At 27.1% G+C, this 19770-nt stretch overlaps 5 protein-coding genes across 16 annotated transcripts; 2 read left to right on the top strand and 3 right to left on the bottom strand.

The window, feature by feature from the left end:
- Nucleotides 1-92: 92 nt before the first annotated feature.
- On the bottom strand, nt 93-2601 carry LOC124423383 (histone-lysine N-methyltransferase SMYD3). 2 transcript variants are annotated; one of them, XM_046961054.1, is made up of 6 exons: nt 2330-2601; nt 1498-1739; nt 1116-1420; nt 700-979; nt 465-627; nt 93-394 (listed from the first exon to the last, which is right to left on the bottom strand). In XM_046961054.1, exons 1-6 carry the CDS (start codon nt 2455-2457, stop codon nt 181-183), a joined length of 1332 nt encoding a protein of 443 aa, XP_046817010.1. In that variant the 5' UTR covers nt 2458-2601; the 3' UTR covers nt 93-180. The 2 variants fall into 2 exon arrangements, with proteins under 2 accessions (XP_046817010.1, XP_046817016.1); XM_046961060.1 differs by lacking the exon at nt 2330-2601 and adding an exon at nt 1873-2291.
- A 110-nt stretch (nt 2602-2711) lies between these two features.
- Nucleotides 2712-5238, bottom strand: LOC124423391 (surfeit locus protein 4 homolog). The gene is made up of 3 exons (XM_046961075.1): nt 5023-5238; nt 3522-4196; nt 2712-3438 (listed from the first exon to the last, which is right to left on the bottom strand). Exons 1-3 carry the CDS (start codon nt 5071-5073, stop codon nt 3352-3354), a joined length of 813 nt encoding a protein of 270 aa, XP_046817031.1. The 5' UTR covers nt 5074-5238; the 3' UTR covers nt 2712-3351.
- LOC124423398 (ubiquitin-like protein 5) lies at nt 5207-6568 on the top strand. 5 transcript variants are annotated; one of them, XM_046961105.1, is made up of 3 exons: nt 5207-5336; nt 6131-6342; nt 6431-6568. In XM_046961105.1, the coding sequence occupies exons 2-3, from the start codon at nt 6165-6167 to the stop codon at nt 6472-6474; spliced, it is 222 nt and encodes a 73-aa protein (XP_046817061.1). In that variant the 5' UTR covers nt 5207-5336; nt 6131-6164; the 3' UTR covers nt 6475-6568. The 5 variants fall into 5 exon arrangements, with proteins under 5 accessions (XP_046817061.1, XP_046817046.1, XP_046817050.1 ...); XM_046961090.1 differs by lacking the exon at nt 5207-5336 and adding an exon at nt 5349-5529; XM_046961094.1 differs by lacking the exon at nt 5207-5336 and adding an exon at nt 5563-5730.
- Nucleotides 6170-9768, top strand: LOC124423364 (integrator complex subunit 10). 5 transcript variants are annotated; one of them, XM_046961021.1, is made up of 9 exons: nt 6170-6304; nt 7083-7258; nt 7386-7453; nt 7529-7772; nt 7850-8357; nt 8439-8755; nt 8877-9041; nt 9185-9443; nt 9503-9768. In XM_046961021.1, the coding sequence occupies exons 2-9, from the start codon at nt 7106-7108 to the stop codon at nt 9667-9669; spliced, it is 1881 nt and encodes a 626-aa protein (XP_046816977.1). In that variant the 5' UTR covers nt 6170-6304; nt 7083-7105; the 3' UTR covers nt 9670-9768. The 5 variants fall into 5 exon arrangements, with proteins under 5 accessions (XP_046816977.1, XP_046816967.1, XP_046816960.1 ...); XM_046961011.1 differs by lacking the exon at nt 6170-6304 and adding an exon at nt 6637-6887; XM_046961004.1 differs by lacking the exon at nt 6170-6304 and adding an exon at nt 6637-6975.
- A 354-nt stretch (nt 9769-10122) lies between these two features.
- Nucleotides 10123-16537, bottom strand: LOC124423349 (protein transport protein Sec31A). 3 transcript variants are annotated; one of them, XM_046960973.1, is made up of 14 exons: nt 16420-16537; nt 15613-15824; nt 15209-15531; nt 15026-15123; nt 14698-14943; nt 14324-14617; nt 13856-14224; nt 13652-13772; nt 13214-13513; nt 12033-13147; nt 11343-11417; nt 11022-11264; nt 10800-10871; nt 10123-10712 (listed from the first exon to the last, which is right to left on the bottom strand). In XM_046960973.1, exons 2-14 carry the CDS (start codon nt 15813-15815, stop codon nt 10524-10526), a joined length of 3648 nt encoding a protein of 1215 aa, XP_046816929.1. In that variant the 5' UTR covers nt 15816-15824; nt 16420-16537; the 3' UTR covers nt 10123-10523. The 3 variants fall into 3 exon arrangements, with proteins under 3 accessions (XP_046816929.1, XP_046816937.1, XP_046816946.1); XM_046960981.1 differs by having other exon boundaries at nt 11022-11210; XM_046960990.1 differs by lacking the exons at nt 10123-10712; nt 10800-10871; nt 11022-11264; nt 11343-11417 and adding an exon at nt 11479-11871.
- Between the last annotated feature and the right edge of the window lie 3233 nt (nt 16538-19770).

Below are 19770 nucleotides of genomic sequence, written 5' to 3'. Positions count from 1 at the left end.
TTCTAAAACTGTTCTATAATTATAAACTTCACAGTTTACAATTGATTAACTTTTAACTAGGTTAAAAACTAGTTCAGTTATTTCAAATGAGCTATAGTAATATAATAAAGTAATTTATTGTCTAAAAAAAATTACAAATTATTACTACTATATATTTTACTAAACAAGTAACCATCAGAACTACAAGTCTTTAACAGCATTCATAGCTTGATATAAAAGAGGTTTCAAATTTTCAGACAATAAAGAATGTCTTTCTCCATGCGTTATTGTTAATACAGAATGCGCTTTCCTTAACGTATCATAAGCTTGCTTTGCTTTATTCAGATATAATTGAATTTTTCCTGTCATAAGATATAATAATCCAGTTAAAGGGTGTATCTCTCCATAATATAACCTATTAAAAAATAATTTTATATCAATGTGAAAATAAGTTAAAAATATTCACTTAAAGATAAGATACTGACAAATATCCTGGTATAAGTTTTTTTCCATAATGTTCTGCTTCTTCCCATGAATTTAAATTAACAGATGCATCGAATGCTGCTTCTAAAGTACGTACATATTGGATATTGAATGTATGTAGAACACCTTCTTGCTTTTTTAAGCATATTTTACTCACATCAAGATCTATTATTAGATAAGGAATTATAATCTATAATAAATGGAATAAATTTTTGTACATTATAATTTGAAGGATACAAGCCATATTTTTCATATCTTGTAAATGATGGGCAGTGAACTCCTTAACTTCGTCAAATATCGCTTTAAAATTTGATGGAAATTTTGTATTACATTTTTTACATATAATAGCATCAAAAGAATTTGGATATGTACAAGACGTTTTTGGACAAGCAGCAGCTGTTGCCATTGGCTCTGGTTGCTTGCATCTTTGGCAATCACACAGAAAATAGTATAAATTCTGTAATTCTTCACATCTATCTTTAGTTGAATTAAGTAGATCGATATATGATATTTTTATCTGTGTATAAAAATCTATGCATTAGAGTACATGGTATATAATTATTAACATTTAATAACAATAGGCAGCTAATTCGATATTGTGAATGTAATTCTTATATTTATTTCTTTAATCAAGTTAAAAATTATTAGTATACCTGTGACCAATTCAAACATGGAAGATCTTCAAGTGTTCGTATAATAATTGTAGTTCCTTCGAATACAGCTACAGCATTAGGTTTGCAGCTGTGATCAATTACAGACGGTGCCAGATAAATACCAACTCCAATACTATTCATATCTGGGTCTAATATATTAAAGGAATTAATACATATTCTACCATAAATACCCATTAACTCTGCAGAATTTGGTATAGGTATATTTCCAAGAAATTCGAATAGGACTCCACATAATGAAGTAAAATGTTCCATTCGTTTTACATCTTTTTTAATGTCAGAATAATCTGTATAAGAAATAAAACATGATTTATTAACTATTCTATATAATACAATGTTCTTTGCTTAATTAAAGAGTACTTACGAGACATAAGATCTTTAAATTTCCTATAATTTGTCTCTGAATAATATCCCATTTCTTCTCCTCCACCTTGATGAAGTTTTATAATTATACGAGCCATGAGTCTTGCAGCATCGGGTATAATTTTTGGTGATATCCTTTTCAAATTTGGACATTCTATCTTATGTACTGACCAAGCTTCTTTTTGGCAAATACGATTGCAATAATATACGTATTGACAAACAGAACACTTAAAAAGTTTTCCACTAAAAGAAATAATAATTCAAATGTTTTAAATTACATCATAACCTCGATATGATATTTTATTTATTTTATGAACAATTTATTACAATATTTGCAAAATTATTAAAGCCTAATCTCTTTTTAAACATTTTATACCTTTTAAGACAATTATCGCATCGAATAGTTTTTTGCTTCGAACTTAAAACAAAAGAGAAAGGTTTGGCAGTAATAATTGCTGTACCCTTTTTTAAAATATCTACATTTTCTTTCATTGTATCAAAAATAAGCAAATCTAATTTATAAAATAACTATAATCGTTGCATTTCTAACGTTAATTTCTTAATTACGTTTTTTGATTCACACAGACAAACTCAAACACCGGAATTTGTTATAACCTCATACTTTTAAATCACTGAAGTATAAATATTTTTTGCAAAAGACTATTTTGGCGTTATCACATATGTAATGTGATGTCATATTTATAATAATGCGAAGTAATATAAATTTTTAAATCAAGTTTAACTTTCAACAATATATTATAAATATTTATGAAATGGTAAACGTAGTACATAAAACGTAAGATATAAATAAATTTTAAACTCAACTTTCTTACCTTTGTAAACAGTAATCACATCTTTCATTTCGTAATAAACTTCTTAAAACATATGCAAACGGTTTTGAAGTTAAAATTGTTGTTCCCGCGCTTACAAAATCTTGATTATACATATTTTTGATTCTCATTTTTAATTAAAAGATTATAATTTCGAAGCGTGAAGTTATACAAAGAGCTTTCAGTGAGCAAAAGCTTCTAATGTCTGCAACTTTAGACTTTCACCCCTTTAGACAGATAAATTTAAACTTGAGTTATTTTAAGATTGATTTATTTTAGCTAATGTATTATTAGCAATAATAATGTCTGTTAACCTGATTCTTCAATTACATTTGTAAATACATATCCGTAATTATATGAAAAATAAAAGTTAATAAGAAAAATATACAATTGAATACTTTATTTACAATAACTTAAAACTTTGTAGTAAATTCTCAAAAAATTGGGTAACAATAAGATTAATTACAGACTTAAAAGTAATATATTGCTTTGCAATTTCATGGAAGAATATATTGATATTATAGTCATACACTTGTATGTGCCGTAGTTTTGAGACTGAGAGAAAAAAAGATTAAAAACACACAGAAAAAATATATTTTTCATAATAAACGCAGTGTCATATATACAATGCTATTATTTTTATATAAATTAGTCTTTTGCCACTTTGTAGTTTTAATTTTCAAACTCTGCTTTATAGACATATTATCTTTCAAAATCCACTCTGCATTCATTCATATATATATATATACATATATACATATATTTGTGTATATATATATATATATATATATATATATATATATTTATTCATATGTGATATACATAGTCAATTTTGAAATATGTTCTGACAATGTTTTGTTATTTAAACTGAATAGTTCATATTAAATTTGTTTAGAGCTGTTCATTCAGCATGCGATAACCCCATCTAAAGACCGATTGAACGTATGATGAAATAGGGATGGGAGAAAGTTTGGCTTTACATGTGTGATAATGTAATGGTGTATTGATGGTAGTTTATTAAACATCTACCACTCTTTTTTGTGTTCATCCATTGATACTCCTCCAGGACCCAAAGATACCAGCATTAAAAGGCCACCAATTACTGATAATGTCTGTAATTAAATGTATTTGTTATTGCAAATGGAAATGTAGATATTTTAAAAATAAATACAAATATAATAATATAATGCTTTACCTGGAAAAAATCATATTTAAGGAAGTCTCGTAAGGGTTTATGGTCTGGAATAGTCCACCATGCATTGTGATAAATGTTCAATGCAGAAAGTACAAGTACCAAAAGCAAAGCACTAAGTTTAGTTTTATATCCAATAGTCACCAATAACATTAAAATGCTTCCCAGAATATCTTGTAAAATTTGAAGGAATGACACTTCAAAGCGAAACAAAGTTATAAACATGAATGCTAAAAGTATTCTTCCAGCAAGTTGCAGTAAATTTTTAGGCTTATTATCGCCAAGTGATGGAACACCGGCAAACAATGATCTTCCTTCTACTCTAGATTCAGCCAAAACAAGGAGTAATGCACCTATAAGTGCTAAATTCCTGAACAGGAATTGCATATCAAATAAAATACTATAGGCAAATGTCTGTAAAACCAATATGAAAAATAGAACTCCACAAGCTATGTTGACTTGCCATCTTCCAATAACCATAACACATCCTCCAAGCTGCCCAATTAAATTAACGAGAACGAAAATATGAGCGAAATATTTTCCACAACCCCAAGACATATCCATATATTCTTTTTGCTCGTTCCATTGAAACCACATTCGAAGACCATCTTCTAAAAATGTGGATATAAGACACAATCTTGCTAGGGTTGGTAATATATGTTTTCCACTACGTATAACCTGTTGTAACAAAAAACAAAGTAATAAAATTATCTTTTCATTTGAAGAAGATAAGCAATAAGAAATTTAAAGTAAATTTTAATGGCACAATAACTTTCAATATATTTTTGTTCTAAAAATTATAAATTAATGTAACATTATCTTTTTATTATAGAAATACAGTTACAAAAATGTACTTAAAATATTAATCAAAAATAATTATTTATACATTTATAAAAATATTCATTCTCTATCTATATAAGATGAAATAAAATAACATACATTTATAGTAAATAAAGAGAACAAAATAAATTTTATAATTAAATCTGATAAAACAAATTAAATGCAATATAATATATGATGATACGCATAATCTTGTTTTTGTAAAATCACATTATGCAAATGATATTATGAAGTTCAACATAATTTAACTTAAATCATTGTTAAGACATATATTTAAAAATACTGTTTACATAAAATTTAGATTCACGAATTATTAAATGAATGTAAGATATAGAAGAAAATATGAATAAATGTATGACAAAACTATAGATATACAACTTTGAATGTACTCATAACCTTTAAATATTATAACTTATAAATGACTTAATTATATTTTGCACTTGAAAGAAATGTTTGATGGCATTTTTAATCAATAATAAAATGTATATATCAAAATATATATAGAAATATGCGAGCAAACATGTTATGCTGGATACGATGACGTTGACAGCAGATACTTATATTCCTTTAGGTACTCATATGGTTTTCTCCGAATCTAATATAAATTTCCATTTATATCTAATTAATTAAAAAAAATCAAGAATAATAATATTGATAGTTTTACCTGATCTGCTATTTCTTCAGCTTTTGAAAGAACCTCTTGCGAGATCACCATTGTGTTTTATTCAAAAAGTAAAAAAGTGTTCATACACACATATACACGTGTGCGCACCAAGTAACACGAAGAGAAGAGAGAAAGAGAAAGACAGAAATAGAGAAAACAGAAAGAGGAAGAAGAAAAGAGTGAGATAGGGTGAAGCAAGCACGCCGATCGCCGTGCTTTTACACGACTACAGACGACGGTACACGATATTCGGACTCTTCTCAATGATGTGGAGATTGAGTTAACGTCATTTCCGGCGTACGTGGTCGAAAAATGTACGTATGATCAGAATCCTACATAAATTTGAAAAAATTAGATAGTTTATTATCTACATATTGAAAAATATCACTATAAATTTTAACTTACTAAAAATATAGTTAAAGAGATAGCTACCAATACAATATAGTTATACATTCAACCGATAACTTTCGTTACGTATTAAAGGTTTCTAATATACCGCGTTAAAGGGTAAGTGACGCTTAATATCAGATTAATATTTTTTATATGGACAAGTGTATGCATATATATATAGTATTCCTTACCATACAACACAAATAATACAGAAAAATATATTATTATGTTTAATGTGCTTATAACGATCATATATTTACATATGAGTGTATTTTACGTTCATCTTCTGATTAACGTAGTGATACAAAAATTGTTGAGGTTAAGTAGAATCATTTGACTTTAAATCGTCGAAACGAAATATTTTTTTATCGACTTAGATTGAATATTTTATTTATTAAGATTTTCTTATGATGCAGCTTTAAGCATATATATATATATATATATATATATATATATATATGTAGATATATAGATATATATTAGTGTGCATAAAATACGTAAGATTAATTTTGTAAGTATAATAATATTATGTGTTTTATAATAATTCCACAATGTTAATTGTGCCAATGTTAATTGTACTAATTTATTATTTTATTTATGTAAACAAAAATAAGCTTAAATATGAATAAAAATATATAATAAGGTATATAATAATTGACTAATAGGTATAAAATGGATTTTTAAGTAACTTTATTGAATGAATAATTCAATTTTGTAGACTTGAGGAAAAATTAAAACCAATATCATAAAAAATGTTAGAAATAACTTGCAATGATCGATTAGGAAAAAAGGTTAGAGTGAAATGTAATCCAGATGATACTATCGGTGATTTGAAGAAACTAATAGCAGCTCAAACTGGAACACATTGGGAAAAAATTGTATTAAAAAAATGGTACACTATCTTCAAAGACCATATTAAACTGCAGGACTGTATCCTTCAATATTTGAAATTGCATATATATTTTTCGTTATTAACAATTTTTCTTTTATCATTGTTTTCCTTAATTAAATGCTTTAGATGAAATACATGATGGCATGAATTTAGAGTTATATTATCAATAGTTATGTATAGATTCGTCATAAGTTCTGATAAAGTCTTAATGTATTAATAATTATTCTGTTTTCACTGTTATAATAAATTTTTTATTTTAAATGATATAGATTTTTAATAATATTGATTTTTCAAATGTAAGAAGAATGTAATAATCTTTTTTGATAAGAATGCTGCGAAAATAATGATATATTTGTAATATTTGTTATTAGTATATAGCAGAAAATAAATTAACAAATACGATAGAGATAGAAGTTAATATATATATGGAGTTCAACGTATAAGAGTTTATACATGCCAATAAAGACATTACAAGCTCAATGAAACGCCATCTAGTGTTGGATAAAGAAATTAAAGCGACGCGTTGTACAATTCACGTAGAAGACAATTTCATATAATTTGAAGCTTTTTTGTCTAGCGTCATGTAAATGCCATGAGATGTTCCTGATATTAGCGAATAGATTAGACTTTCTAAAGACATTTTAATCATTTTGAAACTTATTTACGTGCGAGTAATGAAAACATAACCTTTAATTTTTTTATTTTTGTATTTGATGTACTTGTATGGTATGATGTTATTAGAGATTTAATATTATAAATATATAAATTTTCTTTTAAGAAAACGGGACACCTTGCTTCACGATGTTGGAAAAATCTTCCGGAGGAGAAAATCAATTATCGAAAGAGGATTACTTAATAATGCGTGCTAAAGAAGCATTATCAAGTGATATTTATGCAGCAAAGTCGTGGTTGATTACCGCTAAGTCTTTATTTCCTCATAGTGCGAAAGTTCAGGTATTTAACAATATTATTGGAAAATATTATTTTTATATTTAAAAATTTATTTGAATATAAAAATTATTAAAATCATGAAAGTCATAAACTATTAATATATAATACATAAAGATTATTATTTTTTAAGTTTGAAGCATACCAGATTGAGAAGCTATCAAAAAATGTCAAGGAAGCTGCAAAATGTTTTAGTGAAATGTAAGTATGATACTTAATTTTATAAAATTTTTTTATAAACAAAATTAAACTTATATCTTTTATGCGTAAGAGCAGATTTCAGAATTTTCCAGATGATCGAGATATTTGGAAAGAAATAGAAATGGTAACTACATGTTTACGTTCTGAACAATGTGATCCAGAGACGGAATTTTTATGTCAAATGTTTCAACATATTCCTCAAGATTTACAACATCGTTTATTAGTTATGACGGCTGATCATAGTGAAGATACAATGGAGCATTGTAAATTGTTACTCCTCTTAATACGTAAATTTCCTCAAACTACACCAACACATGGAGTTAGTAATTTGAGATGCTTGTTTATGTATATGTAAAGATATAATCATTTATTTAAAATATAATTAAAAATTTTTAGCCACGTTTAGTAGAAACTCTACTCACTGCAGAAAAACATAGTCATCCAGGACGTGCTGTAAATGGTTTTAGACGGTTATTAGCTTGTGATGCATTACCACTTCTTGGAGCTGCCCCTGTTGAACTTAACCCTCGTCTTGGATTAAGATTGCTTTGTAAAGCTGTGGAATTTTATTTAGCATATATACAACAACCACAAGATATACAAATTCAGTATCCATGGGACAGACTTTTTCATGTAGTGGAGTTAATTGGAAAAAAATTAGGATGGGAACTAAGCAATTTATTCTCCATACCTTGGAATCGGGAAACATATAGCGAGAAATTACAACAGTATGCAGTTGTGCATGCAGCTAATTTATGTGAAGAAGTTATTGTACGCCAATTACTAATGTGTACAATTGTAGTATTATTAAGAATATTAAATGAACATGCAATGCTTATTAATAATGGGGAAACTATGTATTGCTTAGTAGAAGCTTTCGGAGAGTTAATTTCTTCTCTTACTGGTATAATATATTAAGTTTATAGAGAGTAGAATTGTAGTAAAAAATATTACAGAAAAGTAATATTTTATTTTTTATATTCAGAGCCAAAATTAAAAAAACGGAAAAGGGAAGATAATTCAGGGATTGTTGTAACTAGTGATGGAGACTACAGTGGTAATGGTCTTGGTTTTGCTGTCAAATTGTGGGATTTATTGCACAGTAGTGATTATTTACAAAGAGAGATAGATAAACTTAATCAACAGGCACGATTGGATGCATGGTTAAATCCATTTTCAACAGACTTAGCTATGTATAAAGGCTTACATCATGAAGTGTTAACTAGACTATCTCAAGAAGGTTCCTCTTTGTCTACTCATCTACGGTTTGCTAGTACTTGTTTTTTTTTAAAAGATTATAAGGTATGTGTTATGTTATGTACTATTCAAATGTTAAATACATATCAGTTTATCTAAAATATAAATCAATTAGATAGAATGTCATATAAATAGTATAAACATTTAATTTAAATATTTTTTATAGGGTATGCTGGAATATATTGTTTTAGTAGCAAGCTCTTTACCTTCAATATGTGGGAAAGTATCTCATAACTTAACCGTTCCATCCACACGACATTTGCATTACTTGTCTCTTGCACGTTATCCTGTTTTACAGTATTGTTGCAGACTACTTCTTTTAGCAATAAAGGCAATAAATACTATATGATTTATTAAAATCGTTTATAATTACTAGAAAAAATTAATATATAATACGATTATTGCGCTATGATTTTGAACTTTACGATTGTAATTTGATTTATTTTTTATATATTTATAATTAATATATTTTAGGAAAATTTTTCTATACCTGGAACTGTAGGAGATTTGGCTATCGGACATGCATTAGTTTTAATGCAGATTGATTGGCCGCAAGAAGCTAGCACATTATCTATAATTACTGAAAGGATTATTAATCGTGGATCTTTTGTATATCCATTATTTCAATCATATATTATATGCGTAGATATTTTAGAGGAATTGACGTATCTGTGGACAGAACATGGTGGTGGCGTGTCTTTAGATATTGCTACTGGCTCAGGAGTATTACAAAGTATGTATATTTTATTAAAGCAATGTTGTACTGTTAAACAAAATAATTATATTTTATAGGCCGACGTATTACAACACGTGGTGCTGATAAGGGAGTCCGTGAAGAAGTAAAACAAGCTATGCGACGTCAGGCAGCGCGAGATGGTGTTGATCCACTAGATGAATTATTGCAAAAATTTATTGTCAATGAAAAAAGCGCAATTTTACATAGCTTAATTATACAGTAAATTATTCTTTCACTTAATTCATTTTTGAAATAAGTAACATATACATCTACAGTTTTTTTTATCATAAGTATCTGTAAATAAATGAATGTTAGATTTTTATAAATTATTTTATTGGGACTATAAATCATGTACAGATTTATATATTTTCATATATATAATGTATTATTTAATTTTTTGGCTTTTCACATTTTCTGTCAATTATATAACAAAATTATTACAAAATACAACTCAAATAAAAGTCCATATATGTGTAACGACTAAATCATATTTATATTTTAAATACTTTCATTTGTATACAGAAAGTTATAATTTTTTTACATGATTTTATTTTATGTAACAAATCCAAAATAATTAACATAAATGTAAATATTAGTATTACAGGGATCATTCTTCTCATTTCTTTTAATTTGAAATATAAAGACGCAAGAAGAATATCTTTTATATAAAAATAAATTTTTTACCTTCATTATTCAAAAGCAACTTTAATAATGCTTATATACATTTCTTTCCAGTAAAAACCAATTATTATGTAAATAATTTACGTAAGAATAATTACAAAATATTAGTATACCTTTTTCATGGTCTTTCGACTTCTCATCAATATATTACAATTAAAAAAAGGTTACAAGATAATATTGAAATTTAAGATATCATTAGATAGATAGAAGAATGAAGAATATAAACTCTATAAATTATGTTCATGTTGTGAACTATAAATGATGTAATAAAGAAATTGCATAGATATATACTTTTTTCAATGCAGAATAGAGTATGTTTTTTCACAAAAGATGACAAAATATAAACATTTGTAATGAAGAGACACATCAATCGTACATCTTTTAGTATATCATATTCTATCTAATGTAAACTCCTAACTGAAGGGCACTTTGAAGTAACACTTTGATACCAGGCATAAAAGAAGATATTTGACTAAAATCTGGTCCTGATACTAATTGCGTATGTAAACTTAGACCTCCAGCGTAATTTCCGTTTTGTACCATCTCTGATATTTGATGTAATCCTTGAAGAGTGTTTTGTGATAACTAAAAAATAATTTAGGAAATTGTAAATGTAAAACAATTATTTATATAAAAGTTTACACATATGAAAAAGTATGATAATTTACATACTCTATTTTCTCTGAGACAATCATACAGTGTTTCCAATTTTTTAGATACATCCTCTATTTTTCTCTTAATTTGCTAAAATAAAGGTATGAAAAATTATGTGTAATTTATATACATTAAGTTATAATTGTATTATATGTTAATCTATAGAATGTTAAGATATAGTATAAGAGAATACACAATAATACAATAATAGTTCATGTACTTAAATTAGTTAATATTTACCGGATTTTTAGCATTCTCAAAGCATCGCATTTTTAATTCATCTAATACCGTTTTCAAATGTACATGTTCTTCAGGTATTGGTAGTTTTGGTTTCTCAGATTCAATAACTTTAGCTACTGCTATGGCTTGTGCAATATCAACAGGTTTATTAAATTGAGTACCAACATTTTGAATGTTATGAACATATTGCTGTGGATTATAAGGTACATGAGAGTCATTGTAATAATTATCCTGTGGTAATATCTATAAGAATAATTTATAGGATATTGTAATTGCTGTAAGAATAATAAATATAGTATTTAATGTATGTATACTTCTTACATTAGATTCATGTTGTGGAATTGTATTTCGCAAAGGATGTAGTATTGGACTTTGAGGTTGAAATTCAAGTTTTGCCTGAAAGAAGTATTAAGTTATAAGTACATTATATGTTATAAGTAAGTATTTATTTATTTATCTATACTATGATTATATTATTTTAGCAGATATTATCATTATATATATAACCATAAAGTATATAATACTAATCTTTGTATAAAAAGCATATAGCAGCTAAATATGACTTTTCATGTTACATATTAGTTATCTTAATATTCACACAAATGCTATTGTTAATCTAGGATAAGTAATATCATTATATTCCTATTAACAATAATATTCAATAAATACACATAATATGAAAGGCATATAAGAAATAAATAAAAATGGCAGAGAGGGGAATGGCACTCTAAATGTTAAAAATTAACCAAGCTACCTTTACATTTATATTCTTCAAATATTTTGATTTCCATTTCCGGGTACCAGCATGTTCCGCAAACATTTCACTTTTGTTCTGTAGTGCCAATATTGGCTATACCATTTGAATATATACATACATATATATGTTATCAGTATTTATTCTAATAATTGTACCCATGTACTCATTTCATTCAGTACATGATATAATTACTTCTCATTATACTGAGAACTGATATTTAATAAAGAATAATAGATTAATATATAGTAAATTACCTGTGCTCTAGAACTTTTGGCAATTGGTGGATCATTCCATCCAGATGGCTGCGGTATTGAATGATAATTATTGTCACTGTTGTATGTCTGCATTTGGGAAATCGATTCCGAATTGTGTTGACTATACACCTCTGTTTGAGAAGAATTTTGAGATATAGACATCACACTAGATTGTAGTGGTGGTTTGAAAGATTCTGTTTCCTTTGATGGTATATTCATAAGATTATGTGTTTGACCAGAAAATGTGTTGCCAGGAGCGGGTGCTTGTGGCTGATATGGATACTGTAGGTTGTATCCCTGTACAGATCTAGTTTGTGGTTGTTGAAAAGTATTGTGGCCATACAGTGATGTAGACTTTACAGATGGATCTATAAGATATTTTGATCTTGATTGAGGCCCAACACTAGACGGTCTTGAACTACTAGTAACATTTGATCCAGATGTAGGAGGGGGTGGAGGAGGAGGCTGTAAACCACTTTGTTGTCCATATGGGCGTAATGTTGGATATTGATCGCAATGCGTTGATTGTGTTTGAGTATGAACAGGCGTTACAAAAGACTGAGTCGATTGAACATTAAATGGAGTTGATGTTCCAAATGACTGTTTGGTAGCAGTAGTATTCCAATTGTAATTAGGTGCTCCACCAACTCCTGGTGTAGTTTGTGATAATGAATTGTATGTATTTTGATAATTCTGATTTTGTAAAGGTCTATGAGTTTGTTCACTATTATTTTGATTTATTAACGCTTTCTCTATGTTTCTTTCAGTATCTTGAATATAACCTAAAGCTCTACAAAGTCTATATCGTAAATTATCGATTTTTTTTTCCTGGCTATTTCCAAGATAATTCAGTGCTGCTTCAAGATTTCCTTCTGTTGCTAGCATTTCAGCATATTGAGATAGAACATTAGCGATTTTACCTTCAATATCAGCTTTTTCTATACCTTGAAATTCTAAAGCTTTTTGCATTATTATAAGTAATTCCACAATTTCTTGTATTTCTGCTTCAGATGCTTCAATCAATCTATTTAGATTACCAGAACAAATATAGCATATTTGAGCTTGTTTTTTTAAATTAGAATTTTCACTAGATGCTAAACGATCTCCTAGCATATCTACAATATTAAATAATATATCATAATGATTCTTAATTATATGAGAAAAAAATATTTATCACTTACCACACAGAGTTGATCGTTCTTGACCATGTGTAAATACACCAATTAATATTTCTTTCCAGCAATTTATATCAGCATTTTTAACAATATCAATCCAATTTTCACTAATTAATGAATTAATAAGTGAATTAAGTGCTCCAGAATGTTCTGAGAAATATCTATATTGAGTTTTTGCCAATAATTCAGGTCCTCCAGCCATAGAAAGAATAACTGCATCTGCATATCTTTTGCTTTTGAAACATAAAGATACAGCAGCTTCGATATTTCCTAAGAGAATTGCTTGTGCGATAAATCCATCATCATCTATAATGAATTGAATATTAGTTGTATATCTAAAAATTGTTGCATTCGGTAATAGAATAGAACATTTGGCAATAAACAAATTAGTTTAATTATTATGAGAAGTATGTGTTATAAAATACCAATATTTATTAAAATTACCATCAGAAATATTTATTTTAAAATTATTATTTATAGGCATTACAGAAACTGTAGATTTTTTATGCTGTTCTTGAACAATAGCATCAAATACTGCACCTCCATCTATGTTACCATTTGTTACCTATTAAATTAAAATTAAAGTATACTGTTTTAATAATTTGTTATATTTAATATTTTGTAAGAATAATTGTAGTTAGAACTTACTTTATTAAGGTTAGCAATACCTCCTGAAAGTATATTTATTTCATCCTGAGATAAAAATTGATTTAATTTGTTATTCATTTCTTCTATATTATATCCCAATAAGTCCAGTATATTCTTTGTAACATTTTTGCTAAAATATGCACCAACACAGCTCCAAATCTTTTTGGTATGTTCATCGGTCGTATTATCAATTTTTCCTTTACAATAATCAGTATACTGTTCATTTTTAAGAGTAGCTTCTAATTCATTTGATCGTTGAATAAGATCTGGTTGTGTAATTACTTGTGATATTATAACTTTTCTATTTGAATTTATAGGTAAATTTGGGTCTGGCATTTCATTTTCAAAAATTATTAATTTACCACCGAACTATAAATGAATAACAAGCTAATAATAGTATTAATAATTATAATTGTAATATATTATAATGAAAAAATATGATTTATTAGTTCAATAATATATACTTACACCAAATGATGCTCCAAAGGGTTTCTTCAACCACTTTGGTGCTTTTGTCAAAATTGCAGTTGATTCTGTTTGAACTGTAGGATGTGGTTGTGTAAAAGGATCCATTCCTGGAAATGAATCAACAATTTTGTTTGATGTTTCACTAGATACTTGTTGTCTTCCACCTAGCAAAGAATATATGGCTGCATGCCCATCAAAACTAGTTCCTACAATTAAACCTGGATGCCGCGGACACCATGAGACATCAAAGTTCCATTGATTCGTTTGCATTAATTCACATATTACTTCTCCATTCTAAATTTGTTGATAATTATAAATATTATAAATAATTAAAACTAAAATACATAATGTTTTTAAATGTAAGTTTTGTATACCGGTTCATTTGAATTTGGATTCCAACATAAAATTCTGTTGTCTTTTGCACAACTTAAAAGAAGATCTGGATCATGAGGATTCCATGCTATTGAAAGAACACCACGTTGATGATTCTGTAATGTCTTTAAAGGTGATGTGGCGAATCTTAAATCCCATAATTCAATTACAGGAGCTTGATCATCTTCTGACGCTAAGCATAATTGTGTTGCAACATTTGGATGCCATTGAACTACTTTCCACCGTACCTTTAGATATGAAATCATAATTATTCTGCGAATATTGTTTTTAATCAGTATTTATTTTTATAAAAGATAAGAAATATGCTACCTTTGAATTGGCATCTGTTAGTTTGATTATGGGTTCATTTTTTCTTAAATCCCATATAACACAGCGTTGTAAAAATGTAGAAGCAAGAATATGTTGTACTAGAAAGTATAATGAATATTTTTTAATATGAGTTTACATAATATATGTATTCTGATTTATAGTTATATATGATAAAATGATAACCTTGTTTGTTCCATGCAATATATTGAACATCTTCTAATGGTTGACTTCTAGATCCAGGTGTCATTGGAGTACTAGTATTTACAACATCCCATATATAAATTTCGCTTTCTGTTGCTCCAGTTGCTAATAAATTTGCTTGAAAGGGATTAAAATCTATTGCCCTTATTGGGCCTGTATGTCTATCTGAACTAGTTATTAAACAATTGCTTTCATTATTTAACATTTTAGAAGCCGAATAAATTTTTATTGTACCATAATCACAACCTCCGACAATTATACCAGCTGGATTATTACCATACGCTCCCCAAGTTATTTTATGAAATCTGTTAAATATATACATTTATTAAGTAATGTAATCTTTCTTTTTAAAATCAAAAGTAAAATACGAAGACAATAACTAAGACCTGTGATCACTAGCCACGCTAGCTTTCAGTTCCATTTCATATCCTGGCTGTTGTAAATTAATTGAATATAAATCGAGACTAGCAGAAGTATTAAAACTAGCATCCAGCTGTTGAGCCGCTGTTCCAGCAGCCAATAAGATTGGATATTGGGCAGGTGGAGACCATGCCACATTAACAGTTTTTAATAACTCCTTAACCTTCATTTTTGATATCTTGTAACATAAATGATGTAAAAATAATAAAAATAATATATATATATATATATATATATATATATATATATATGTAACATATAATATATATAGCAGATAAATTATTACATACATAACATAGTATTAATAAACCAATATTTTATATTAAACTCTTCAGTATTTTTGTTCATATAATAACTCTTTATAGTATATGCTAATTATAGTGAATTTTAAATAACTATTAATTGTTAATAAAAATGTAATAGTAGTAGTAAATATAAGGTTATCATAAAATTGCATATATCTTACAAGCTTCAAATTATTAAAATGTCATAGATTTAATTGTATTTTTTCATTTACTATAATTACCAACAATCGTTATGTAGAAATATATACACGTGATTTCAGGTTTAATTTCATTTAAAAATTATAATCCTACTATGTAAAAATAAATTATATTGTATTTAAATTTTAAGTTTTTCTTTAGTTCTTTAGTGATTTTTGTAGTTAAAGTTCAGCAACTTATAAGATGTTATTATTTTATTTTACCAATATATATTATTTTTTTACAATAATAGTAATTTAATAAAAATTTATGCGATTTATGTTTTCTCACCTTAATATAATCGAGTGATGAAAAATATCTAAAGGTTGATATAAAATAGTTCTCGTTATGTCAAGTAAACTGCAACCAGCCGTCAACTCTTCCAACGTGGCGAGCTGCATGCATAGATAGTGCTGACATCTGTTATTTAAATTACGTTATCATTGATCATGACGTAATTTTCTTTATTCTAATTACCATTTTAGTTGAAGATACAATGTTTGAGACGAAATCAAGTTTATATTATAATAGTAATAATTTAGTTATATATAGAATAATTTAGTATAATAGTAATAGTTTAGTAGAAATCAAGTTTAAATTTTTAATAGTAATATTTTACTGTAATAAATATACACATATTTTATACTGAATATTCTTTTTTTCTATCGATAACTTTCAATATAATAAAAAATAATTTTCAAAAATTAAACTAATGTAAAATTATATTAAATGTTATATTACTTTTAATAAATATATTACAGTTTCGTTTAATCAAATTTTTCTTAGACAATATAGTATTAGTCAATGAAATATTTTTCTTTTTCCATTAAATACTTAAACATATACTTAGAGATTTTTCTTTGTGTTAAAAATTTTACTATTTTCGGGAGATTCATAAATACATATATCCGTAAGAAAGTATAATTCACATGGATAAAAGTTCTATTATTTGTTCTGATTAAATATATTTATAATTTTGCGAAATTAATAAATATAACTAAAAAAAAATTATTTGAAAATAATGGATATAACATTTGTTAAAGAAATTGAAAATATTGTTTTCTTTTTACAGAGAAATAGTATCTTATAAGAAATATTTACCAGTATTTATTTTTTACAAATATAAGAGATTTAGAAACAATATGAAAAAAAGGAAAAAATTAGTTTTGCCTTTGTCATCTGCCGACGCTTGGTAAGTTATGTATTATATTTATGTATAATACCATACTGTGATAACATATCTTGTATTAGAATATAGTAATCATTATATATTTATACAGACATGAGACAAAATATTTTTAGGAAATGAGTATATGTATTGCTAAAAATATATATAGTTTTATTTTATTCAATTTAATTTATTTTTATAGTCGCGGTCGACATTACCGACAGATTCATTAACATCATCATTCAGCATAAATAAACTAAATTTAGTTGTTGTAAAATGTAAACAATTCTTTTATTTCTATTTTAAAGAAGATGTATAATTTTTAAATGATAAGAATATATGCTTTATATATATTAAATAATTCACTTTTATAGACTAACTATGAATGAATTTATGAACATATAGGCATTGAACATAGATTTTATATATATTATCTTATTATAATGATTTTTTAACGATAGTAATATTATTAATTCATTTTAATAAATTCGTAGATGACAAACAATTGAATTGATTCGCTCATAATTTTGGATGTTTTCCCATTACTGGATTTTTCTGTAACTTATTCTTCTCTTATCGACTTGAAGAGATCAGGTCAAAATTCGAGACAAAATAGATACGTTGAAGATAGTAGTAGTAATAGTCAATGATAAACGAGCATCCAAGGGATGCGTAATCAGGCAAGAAACAATCGGATCAGCGGGAGCCAACTCACCTAACTCAATTTATGCAAGACAGTTCTCTGGACACGATACTTCACTTCGTTTGGTATTGTCAGCGTATTTGTCAAGTTTACTCTGATATTATGTTGACGTAGTTGTGGACAATTTATTTCTAGAAGTTATCTTTCATTTTATAATGTGATAATTATCATATAATAGTTATTTAAAAGTCTTATTAGTCATACAAATATCTATAATTTATAATATTTTATATATATTATCATATGTATTTCAAAAATTATGAGATCTGCAATAAAGACAAATAATTATTGACTCACTGAGTTGATTGAAAATATTCTATTTTCCTGATTAAATAGAAATATAATTTTCTTGGCACCGTTGTATTTATAATTGTCCAATAACATGTAATTAGGCGATTTAACACAAAATCAAGAATGATGTACCCCAGCATACGAATGATTATAGAACATTCAAATCAAAGTTTTTTTTTTCTATAGATTAGAATATCAATTTGATATTAAAAATATAACGTTTCCTCTTCATTTTATGATGGCCTCTTTCTTTTTCTTTTTCCGTGCTTTCTTTTTCCCGCTTTATCATGTATCTACATTTACATGAATATAGAGGAAAGAGATATTATTATGAATATAGAGGAAAACGTTGATGTGTATTACAAAATTATGTCGGTTTTTTATACATTGGACCGCCTCGAAAAAGATTTGAAATAAACTTGTAGTTTTAGTACAACGCTATCGGATGTGTGTCTCACATTTCGTGAGTGGTAGGGAATAGAAAGAACTGGAAAAAAGAGAAAGAAAGTAGAATGCTGATGGTACGGGTTAGAAACGTGATTCTGGAGACGCATATATTGCGGAACGATAATGTGCAAGGAAGGCGCTCAACTGATCTTCTATGAAAACGCGTTGTTGAGAATAATTCGACTAGAGGAGGAAGAAGAGAAGAAGAAAGTGGTGGAAAAGAGGTGGTAATGCTGGGTGGATGGAGTATACTAAAGTAATTGTTAATGCGAATATAAAGTTGCATTCAATGTGAAATTATTCATTAGACTTGCGTATTTCCTAATCATAATATCGCGTATTAATTTGATGGAAATGAAACTGTGCTAATTTAATATCAGCGACAACAAAGCTGTACTCGAATCGTACTATATCGATGATGAATTCTCTATGGTATTTTTGGGAAAATAGTACAGAAAGTCTTTCAATATATCTACGTATACGTATAGGTGAATTTTTGAGAGGCTCGAATTCTTGTTATAAATTAAAACCGCGCCCGAAGCAATTATCTTTAATTTAATTGCCTCACATCTGTATCTTGTAAAACTTATGAGAATATTTTTCGAATGAACGATTTGATTCTTTAGTTAATATAGTATAATATTTTCATTTCGATTGTAGAAACAGTAATATTTAAACTGTCACAGCTTAACTATCCTACGGTTGTGGTAAATTTTAGGATATCAATGATACTAGTTCAGCTGTTGTTGGTTGGTTACATAGCTACATGACGCAACAATAGATGATTGCATGTTTGCGAGAATAAAGTATTGTTTCAAAGTAGACAAATGTGTAGAAACTGCCTAGACATAGAATTTCACTACTTTCTGGAATAATATGTCTATTATCTCGGAAATACATATGCTCTACGCTTGATAAAATGATACAGGTATGTCGAAATACGTAAATGTTATGGTGCATACTGAAATAATATTCGTGTAATTAGAATTAATAAAGTATGACACGATGTTGTGTTCAGAGAAAACGCGGGAGA

Source organism: Vespa crabro, chromosome 1 (genome assembly GCF_910589235.1).
Source record: "Vespa crabro chromosome 1, iyVesCrab1.2, whole genome shotgun sequence".
In the NCBI taxonomy this organism is placed as follows: domain Eukaryota; kingdom Metazoa; phylum Arthropoda; class Insecta; order Hymenoptera; family Vespidae; genus Vespa; species Vespa crabro.
Note: the sequence above shows the minus strand (reverse complement) of the source record. Positions and strands in the feature narration are given on the sequence as shown.